At 32.8% G+C, this 10,310-nt stretch overlaps 2 protein-coding genes and 1 long non-coding RNA gene across 4 annotated transcripts in view; 2 read left to right on the top strand and 1 right to left on the bottom strand.

Moving 5' to 3' along the window:
* The first annotated feature begins 10 nt into the window (after positions 1-10).
* On the top strand, positions 11-912 carry LOC109584495 (probable metabotropic glutamate receptor mgl-1). The gene has a single exon (XM_020000260.1). The coding sequence runs from the start codon at positions 34-36 to the stop codon at positions 817-819; it is 786 nt and encodes a 261-aa protein (XP_019855819.1). The 5' UTR covers positions 11-33; the 3' UTR covers positions 820-912.
* A 2,610-nt stretch (positions 913-3,522) lies between these two features.
* On the top strand, positions 3,523-8,548 carry LOC109584501 (uncharacterized). Of its 2 annotated transcripts, none has more exons than XR_002186045.1 (8): positions 3,523-4,328; positions 4,426-4,770; positions 4,819-4,917; positions 6,442-6,517; positions 7,059-7,416; positions 7,484-7,617; positions 7,671-8,065; positions 8,113-8,548. It is a non-coding gene; the product is annotated as an uncharacterized LOC109584501 (long non-coding RNA). The 2 variants fall into 2 exon arrangements; XR_002186044.1 differs by having other exon boundaries at positions 4,722-4,770.
* Positions 8,549-8,894: 346 nt separating this feature from the next.
* Positions 8,895-10,310, bottom strand: part of LOC100639955 (NSFL1 cofactor p47-like) — a 6,927-nt gene continuing 5,511 nt past the window's right edge. The window contains exons 6-8 of the mRNA XM_020000255.1: positions 9,693-9,827; positions 9,550-9,609; positions 8,895-9,136 (exon numbers count right to left, since the gene is read on the bottom strand). Coding sequence (XP_019855814.1) covers positions 9,004-9,136; positions 9,550-9,609; positions 9,693-9,827 — 328 coding nt within the window. The 3' untranslated portion in view covers positions 8,895-9,003. The remainder of the gene's footprint in view (positions 9,137-9,549; positions 9,610-9,692; positions 9,828-10,310) is intronic.

A 10,310-nucleotide genomic window follows, 5' to 3' on the forward strand; every position in this document is an offset into this window, starting at 1 on the left:
AGACCAATTATCAAGTCTTCAGGGAGAGAACAAATGATATTTATATTGATTGGAATAACACTGTGCTTTGTGGTAACTGTAATCTATCTCATTAAACCATCAATAGTCGTGTGTACACTTCAGAGGGCTGGACTGTGGTTCTGTTTCTCAATAATCCTAAGTGCACTGCTCGTGAAACTAGTGAGGATATCTCGTATATTTATGCAGAAAACAGTGACTAAGAGACCAAAGTTTATTTCTCCCAAATATCAAATATTATTCACATTTATACTGGTGGGTATACAGATGATCCTGGTGCTGATATCATTGGTTGCCTCTTATCCAAAAGTCAAGAAGAGTATTGTAAATAACGAAGAGAATCAAAACGACTTTCCATCACTTGTAATCCAGTGCAATAGTCCCCATACAGCAATGATTGCTATCCTCATGGTCTATTACAGTATTCTCCTTATTGCTAGCAATGCACTTGCCATCTTAACAATAAGATTCCCACAAAACTTTAACGAATCGAAATACGTTGCATTTTCCACGTTTTCTCTTGGTCTAATGTGGATAGCATTTATCTTTACTTATCTTAATACAGCTGACAAGTTTCAAACTGCTGTGGTATCATTCACCATTCAGATGAGTGCCATGGCAGTGTTGCTGTGCTTGTTTGCCCCTCGTGTCTTCATTGTATTGTTCCTGTCCAAGCATAAAGTGTATGATACTGATAATAGAAAAAATGCTATGACTGGAGAAGACTGCAAGATAAAACCAAAAGTTTTAATTTCTTCTTCAACACAAGAAACAGTTACTACTGATTTTAAAAATAACTAAACAAAGTTAGCTGAGGGGATAATTTATACGTAATACTGCTATTAATTAGTGCTGCTTACTATAATTATTTGTAGTGTTGCTTATAGTGTTAGTTTCCTGTTATGTTTATTTTTAATAATAATTAATAATAGTGACTATGAATGATCAGCTAAGTGTTCATCATGTAATTGATGGTTGATATAGCCAATGGTATTTTTCAGAAATGGCTAATATTTTGAAAGGGTCATAACTCAAGAATTTTCTGTCAGAATCATAGAGAAATACTCATCAGTCAAGTGTCATATCATCTTGTGAACTGCAGTAGCTAATACCATAATAATAATGTTAATGTGTTGAACACAAAGTCACCTGAAAAAATTAATTAAAAAAATAGACTTGGATGAGTAATGAAAATTTATTAGAAACACAAAAAAGCTTTAGTCACACTTGAGGTCAGGTCATCAAAGCATACATGTAGAGAAGTATGGGCCACTCACAAAAGGCTTACATGCACCTTTATTTATGAAATTCTGTCTAATTCTCTCTCATTTGAGACAATTTTTAGATTTAAGCTGTACAAATTGTACTGGAATAGTGCCAAGAACACGCCATGTGCTTCACTATAATTACACTGAGAAAAGGTGCGGCGAGCCACACCTTTTAATTTACCTTTTTTTGAGGATTTAATTTTAGCAATTTTGTTCAAATTCGCAAAATTTGCAAAAATTTTGGGCCACAGAAATTTCTAGCTATATGGTATTTTTTCGAGATCCAAATACCATTTACGCCTGGGCTTTTATTTAGTATTGTTCTAGTTTAAATGTCTTATTTTAGTTCTAGTTCTAGCATAATAATTCTAATAATATTAGTTCTAGTTCTAGCACAGTAATTTTAGTTCTAGTTATAGTTCTAGTGCAGTAGCTCGAATAATTTTAGTTCTAGTTTTAGTTTTAGTACAGTAGCTCTAATAATTTTAGTTCTAGTTTTAGTTTTAGTACAGTAGCTCTAATAATTTTAGTTCTAGTTTTAGTTTTAGTACAGTAGCTCTAATAATTTTAGTTCTAGTTTTAGTTTTAGTACAGTAGCTCTAATAATTTTAGTTCTATAGTTCCAGTTCTAGTACATTAGCCATAATAATTTTAGTTCTAGTTCCAGTTCTAGTACAGTGGCTATAATAATTTTATTTTTAGTTCCAGTTCTAGTACAAAAGCTCTAATACTTTTAGTTTTAGTTTCAGTTTTCGTACAATAACTCTAGTATTTTAGTTCTAGCTTTAGTACATGCATGGTATCTATATTAGTTCTAGTTTTTAGTATGGTTGCTGTACAGAATAGTCTAGTTACACAAATCTACTTATGTGAAGTGAGAGATTGATAGTAACGCAAGAGCAGTAAGGTCAGTGTAGACAGCAGAGTAAGAGAACACAGCAGTCACAGCACCACCTCATCACATAGATCTATGGCCACGTGCACATATACACTATCTGCATGTATTTGTACTATTGTTTCTATTTATATGTTTTCATTACACATGTCACCTCAAATTAAGATCTCTAGTTCTAGTTCTTTCTTTTCATTTTAGCTCTAGTTCTAGTTCTAGTTCTTTGTATCTATTCTAGGTATAGTTCTAGTACTTTGTATTTATTCGTTTTAGTTCTAGTTATATAGTTCTGGTACTCAGTTTATCAACGTTTTAGTTTTAGCTCCACTACTCAGACATTAAATGTTTTAGTTTTAGTTTTAGTTCTAGTACAATGGGTGAAAAATTTTTAGTTCTAGTCCAGTTCTAGTATTTGCACTAGAACTAAAATGTAAAAAGTGGTACTGGTATTAATTTTAGTTCTAGTACCAAAATACTAGAACAACACTACTTTTATTTAAGGAAATACAGTCTATTGGTACATATATGACTTGTATAATGTAAAGGTACATGTACCTGCATGTAGTTTAGTTATAAATCAGTTTATTAATTAATATTGTGTAATTGCCGTATTTCCTCATTGAAGCATCTAGGCATCTATTCTTTAGAGACCCTTTTGCTGGGTGTTTATATGAAATAGGTTTTACAACATGTACATGTACATGTATACGAGGATAAATTCTTTGCTAAAGAGTATTCTTCTATGAGCTTCCTTCTCAGCTGCAGTGTACTATATATCTGCTACATGTATGTTGCCTGTAGTGTGTGCCAGTAACCACATGGGCAGAGTGGGTATATGGCATAGGCATCTGGCAAGCATGGGCATTTATTATCGATATTTGTACATATGGGCGTTAATTGGGAGTATAGCCATTTTTATAAGGGAATACTGTACATTTACATTGTATTTTCCTCAAACACAGTATCCTATTGATGAGACTCACAGTCCCTTCTTTCTGGTGGTGTGTGTTTATGCTAGGATCAGTCCTTATTATCTTTATTGCATTAGCTTACTTATAGGCATCATTGATATGATTCTGAGGGTTTATTTATGGTAGACATGCACTTTATCAGGAAGCAATGTCTTTTATACATTTCTACACAGCATAACAATGTTAGGTATAAAATACATACATGTAGTAGTTATGTGTACATGTATGTAATGTACATGTATATGCCATACCTTCATGGTCTATATCAGTACAACATGTAAATGAGACCCGAGTCTCAAAATATCTTCCCAAGGGAAGTATCAAGGGATGAGGGTCTCATATTACTGATAGAGACCAAGAAGATATGATACATAGGATATATTCTATACTTAACTATAAGATCAAATCACACAAGACCTGCCATTGCACATTTTATCATTGGTAGTGAGTAAATTTGACTAAAAGAGAAGTCTGTTCTAGCTATTAGATTGTCCTTTACTACTTGCAAGAAACTGTAGCTAAATTTTATGCAGGTACTGTCAAATGTATAATATTCAGTCATTGAATTATAAATATTTGCACATAATTATGTTGAAAATACTTTAAAATTCAAATTATCCACCAGAACTAGATTAATGATATATGTATTCATTGGGATACCATAAAAAGCAAAATAATTTCTTGGCTGCCATCTTGGGCTAAAATCTGCCTTATGTGCTTTTCCACGTTAGTTAGAGGCTTCTAGTTTTTGCAGTGGTACAGAAATGGAGATTAAGGTTGGAATCTTTTCTCTCTGGATCCATCTCCGTTGTTCTGCTGAAAAAAAAGTTAAATATGACCTCTTCCCCATTGAATACTGTACAAAGTGCATGTATATATACCTCCATCATGGCAGCCAAAATAATTTTTTGATTTACAGTATAAAGTGATTATCATTAACAAGTCAATGAATATCATGTATCTCATTCACAAGGATTTGCCAATGGTAGACAAGAACAGTGTAATAATGGTGTAATAAAATTGACTTTTGTATGTACATGTATATGTACTTTATTTGTTGTATTTCTTTTTCATAGAGTAACTGTATGGACTCCATTACATGGAGCAGCTTCCAATGATAAGATTGATGCTATCTAGTGGTTATTGGAGAATGGTGCTCATATTGAGTCTAGAGATGATGTGAGTTGTACATGTACATGTACATGTAATGTAGTAATGTACATGTAAAGATGTAATTTTTTAGCATTTTTGGTTTCAGTGGTTGATCTACATGTAGGATTAAGATATGGTGTGAGTACATATACAGCTTAAAAAAACTGTCTCAAATGAGAGAGAATTAGACAGAATTTTATAAATAAAGGTGCATGTAAGCCTCTTGTTAGTGGTCCATACTTCTGTACATGCATGCTTTGATGACCTGACCTCAAGTGTGATTGAAGCTTTTTGTGTTTCTGTATAAGAATTAATAAATTTTCATTTATCTTACACATCCAAGTCTATTTTTTTAATTAATTTTTTACAGGTAACTTTGTGTTTAAAACATTAACATTATAATTATTGCATTACCTATAGCTACTACAGTTCACAAGATGATATGCCACTTGACTAATGAATATAGTGTGTGAGTGTCTTTATCCTTTATACATGTACATGTACAATGTACATGTAGGCTGAAGAAACTCCTCTCACTTTAGCTGCTTATTTTGGAAGCACACAGGTAGTGACAGTGCACCTTCAAAAAGGAGCATATATTGCTGTCTCTTCTATTGTAAGTATGATCATTAATTATATTCCAATAGTGATTTTACATGTACATGTACAGTATATCCTTTTGAGCTGGTATATCAAAGTAACCGCAGGTGCTGTATACATGTGTATCTCATATAGTGTGTGTACATGTACATGTATAGCTTAATGTACTGTACTGTATCACTTTGATGGAAAGCATGTTTAGTAAAGAATTAATAATTATTTTATATTACCAATTACAGTATAGCCGGGAATTTTTATGCCCTAATAAAATTTAATATCAATTAAACAGTAAGACGTGTAGAAAAGTGAAATTTTATTTTTTTTGGAACTTCTCAAAAATTTTGAAACACAAAAATAATTATGATTTTTACTTAGTACAATACTTGTTGCTGTTACATGTATATTAGTATACTTATTGTCAGATATACATGTTGTACATGTACTTACAAGAGGCCAGTGGACATTGAAATTTTCTTTGGTGTGGAAGACATACATGTACTTAGAATGTAGTTATGCTAAGCATGCATGTACATGTACATGTATATAGTGTGATCCACCCACTCAAATTGATGTAATTACATGTACATTGTACATGTATATGTACATGTATATCACTTACCTACTGCGGCAGTAGTCCATGATGAGTGTAGTCCAGTAGAAAAGGAGTGTGAAACGCTCATACTTTTTTTAATTTTTTTGCTGCTATCTCTGTCTAGCAGATATACATCTACAAGTACTATTTTAGAAGAGAGCAGAGATACATGTACAGGTACATGTGCTATCTCTGGTGAGATAGAAGTAAACTGGAAAGAGAAAAGGCTTATTTTTACCTTTGTTAGCTTGGTGCAGATAGTATGGTTGTGATTCCACTGGCAACTAGCTTCATAAAGCACAACTACATGTAGACTAGTCATCACACAGTAAGTTATTGCTGTTATTTACCTAGTCTCCAGGCTCATTGCTGCTTTAATTGGAACCTGATTGCAGATAGTGCACAAATTACTTGCTTATTATGTATTGCTTGCAGCCACAGTAGTCAATTTTAGCCTCACCACAAAGTAGCCAGTGTTAGCTACAGGTAGCATTTGATGACTAAATACTACATGTAACTAGTCAATCTGGAGATACTATAGAGGCCACAGTGATGGATGTTCTTTTAAGTCTAGCAGACTAGTAGTCGCCATTTTGTTTTTAAAATAGTACACTGTATAGCAGGATTTATTGACGGTGGTTTTATTTTGACGAGTTGATGGTTTGAAATAAAACGTCAAATTTTATAGCTGTCAAAAATTTTGTACTTTGTGCCACATGTACACAAAGGGCTCTATTCATCAAATTAAAACTTGCCAAGTGGGGAAATTTACTGTTTTCGTCAAATTTTTAACTTGTCAATAAATCCCGCTATACGGTATCCGCTAGACAAAGATATATGTAGTGGGAAAAAATCTAATTAGTTTAAAGTGTGGGTGTTTCACTGTCACACTCCTTCTCTTCTACTACACCAAGAGTATTACATTTACATTATTACATACCTTGATAGGTTGGTAAGACTGCTTTTGGTTGGGCTAAACAAGAAGGCCATAGTGATACTGCGACCATCTTAAGAGTACATTGAGGTAATGTATTTTATTTTGTAATGTTATATACTGTGTAGTACAGTGCAGTACAAAAATGATCTAAGTAACTACTCTTCTGTTTTTGTGCATGTATGTATGATAAACTGGAGGATCGAAAGTGATAAATCCTGAGCAGGTTTTGATGATAATAGGCTAAATTGAACAAGCCTGTACTCATGAGTGTACATTTACAAACTAGGCTGTGAATAATTCTTTGATTACCCTCTACGTGGAAATTTTCAGGGAATAAATTCTTGCAAATGATATAAATTTGCAAAATTTTGCGAGGCCAAATTTTCACGAATTATTTTAAAGTACCACCATGTTGTAATAAAGTGGAGATTTAAAATTAATTTTCGTGTGTTTTAATTTCACGAATGACTCCTGTTTTGTGAAATTTGTGAAAATTTACCCCCTTGAAAATTTTCACATACATGGTATATTTTAGCTGCTAATGACAATACATGTGTATCTTGATTCATTCACTCTCTGCATCTACTACTCCAGTATCCTCCATCATGTTGTCTTCATTAATCTTCAGTTTGTAGTAGAATTTCTCTCTGATATTGTCAGACTATCATTTGTGGATGATATACAGCAGTTATTACCTGATGAAGTCAGTTCGTCTCCCGATACTCAACTTGAGCTAAAAAGAGACAAAGTTTTTGATGAGTCCCTACTGGATAATCTTAATTGGACTGACTTTCATTTCTAATCTGCATGTTCTCAAAATCCAAACTACTTTGCTTACTAAAGTACCTTTGCTTGATCTCTTTTATTACTTCCTCTACTGGTCAACCTCGTTATTTTCTACCAATTGTTTTTCACCAAAAACAGAAAGAGGCCTTCACTAAAACCTGCGACCCACTAGTCTCATTCAACAGTAAACTAGGCTACAGGTAATACACTGACAGTGTATATGTGTGTATTGTTTCATCTCTTTCTCTTTTTTGATTTTTATTTTAGAGTTTGTTTTGAACATTGATTGTTTCTTTGTTAAGTTGAGAGGAGAGGCCTTGCTTATTTATTGACAGTAAGTCTCCATTCTTTCCAAAGCAGCTTTGACATGCTGTCGAGTTTTACTCTGAGGATCTATTTGGGTCTGTCATATTTGTTGATGAATATAAATTTATGAAAGTATATACTTTACTAGAAACTACAAAGATTGCTCTGTTTTTTGTTCAGTGATCCTAGAGGGTTTATCAGCCAGTGCTGCTGCATTAGCCTACGATGAGAAGACACTAGCAATATCTGCTGTGACATATTTTCACCAGAAGCACAGAAGATGTGAGACTAATAGGAATCCTCATCCTATCAAAGTATCATACACACAAGAGAAACCCTCATGAGATCAGGTGCAGTATTGAGAGATTTTCAACCCATTGCATTAACTGATGAGAGACAAAGTTTGCTGGTTATTAGTTAAGTTTTTTAGCATTTATGTTGCTACTTTTGTATGTTTATTTCTATTCTATTTATTATCTTTTGATCCGGTTGCTCTGTCAGTTGTTCCTATTGACAATCTTTTACCAGAAGGCTCAGTATTAAGTTAGTAATAATGTTAGTATTATTATTAATAATGTGTGTATTTACAGATGAGTCTCATGCTCCTGTTATACTGCAAGCTATCAATAAGATAGTCAACGAATGGGAGACTCTAGGATTATATCTTGGAATGAAAAATGAAGAATTAAAGTTAATTCATTTTAAAAGTTTCTATCAAATAGATGTATCCCGTAAAGACATGATAATTCACTGGTTAAAGACTGGTACTGCTACAAGGGAAAAGCTGATAGAACTGAGCACTTGAGGATTTGGGGACAATGTTGCTACTGAAGTAAAGCGATTACCTACACAATAACAATCAAGTTTGTTATTTTATTATTATTATTACTTATTTTTCTGTTTTTACTTACATACACTTCCTTCTCTTTCCCCTTTATTTATTATTATTATACATAAAATAATTAATAATAATCGTTATTGTTTCATATTTATGTTAATTCTTTCAATTTTAAAGTTTTTATTTTTATACAACTAATAGTCAAATCATGCGTTTGCCCCATTAGATACATGCAGTACAGCAATTTAAATCATTAGATCTACCCTAGTATGTGTATACATGTGGTACGTGTCTAGTAGTGTAAAGGGCCATCCTGTGAGGAGGCCCTTTTTCAACCCGTTAGTCATGCATATCCATCTCATTGACAGGCCACTTGTGAGACACAAGACTTCTAATAAGTGTAATGATAATTGTACTAAAAGATTGATACTTTATATTTAAAGACATTAACACTACAAAAAATGATCCTCATTAACTCTATCTTCATCACATTTAAGTGTTGAGTACCTAATGTAACACTTATTATTGTTCTAGTTAGGAAAAAACTACTAACTGCAACACTTAATCAAGAACATTAGAAATTAACTTTGTTTTAATAATAATGGTAATAATAATAAGTTTAAAGTTGAGTAATAGTTTATAATTAAGTGAACCTTTGGACCACAACAGCATTAAGTAGATTTGCTTCAGCTAGAGAGAGTGAGACTTCACTTAGTGTTCTATTAGGAAATGTTGTGAGGAGAACAAAATTTTTATTCTTCATTTCAGGATGTGAACTAAAATTCAAATTAAGGACAATAACTACACATACACTAGTGAACGTGAATGAAAACAGTTTCACAACAAAATTATATTACAGCAATGGGATACTAATTTGAGTGACTAGAAGGCAGACTCCAATTAAAATTTTTTGAGCTTTTAAAAACACCAGCCTTGTCAATAATAGCTAGAAGAAAATTCCACACTTTTGTAACTTTTCCCAATCCCTTATATATGGTGTACATATACTTATTCCCAAGCTCAATTTTGATACAAAACATAAATATACATGTATCATTATCAGACCACCACTATCATACACTAACACACATACACATGCAATAACATGTTAATTATAAAAGTATCCAAGAACATAAATAATCAGTTCTAATGTACATGTACATGCACATGTAATATAGTATGAGGATACTCTGTAATGAACTGCCTGATATCAGCAACAGTGTGAGTGTGATTGAATTTGCCAACTAATCTGAAAATAAAGTAAAATGAATCAATGTGTATTAGTACATGTATACTGTACATATACATGTAGTGTAGATTATACACGTATACCTTTGTCCATCTGCTAATCGTATTTGTACAGAAGTAACTGGTTTTGTATGATCAACAACAACCATAGAGGAAGTACCAGTAGAGGATGAAGCAGCTACTGGAGGAACTGATGCATCAATCAAATTTGGTGTAATACTAAAAATTATAAATAAAGATAATATTAATTGTACTAATAAAGTGATAAGTAGAATCTGCTTATTCTTAAGTTATCAGTTCAGGGTTTCACACAGGATTTTGGAATAGTGTTCATGCAGCTTCTTGTCAGTGATAATGGATCTACAGTGGATTGTTAAGTTGTTCAAAAATTAGGCCAAAGACCCTGTGCTATATACAGGGCATTTCAAAGAAATCACAAAGGGAGAATTCTCTATTTTTTTCAGAAACGCTGTATCTTATGAATATTAATTGTTTGCCCATAGTTCTTCATAAGTACATGTATGTTCCATTAAATTGAGTATGACAGATGTGGTGTTCAAGGTACAATGCAGCTAGGATCAATTGTAATAGCAAGGCTGCAAAAGTCATGGCAGCCATTTTGTTTGGGGGTGAATACTTCTAAAGGCCACCATACACGGGGCAACATTGTTGCTTGAAACTTTGAGGTTACTTTGATCTTTG

This window comes from Amphimedon queenslandica, unplaced genomic scaffold (genome assembly GCF_000090795.2).
Source record: "Amphimedon queenslandica unplaced genomic scaffold, v1.1 AMPQUscaffold_13204, whole genome shotgun sequence".
In the NCBI taxonomy this organism is placed as follows: domain Eukaryota; kingdom Metazoa; phylum Porifera; class Demospongiae; order Haplosclerida; family Niphatidae; genus Amphimedon; species Amphimedon queenslandica.

Excerpts from the sequence above, each read along its gene's own strand:
- LOC109584495 (XM_020000260.1), top strand. The coding sequence starts at position 34 with ATGATATTTATATTGATTGGAATAACACTGTGCTTTGTGGTAACTGTA.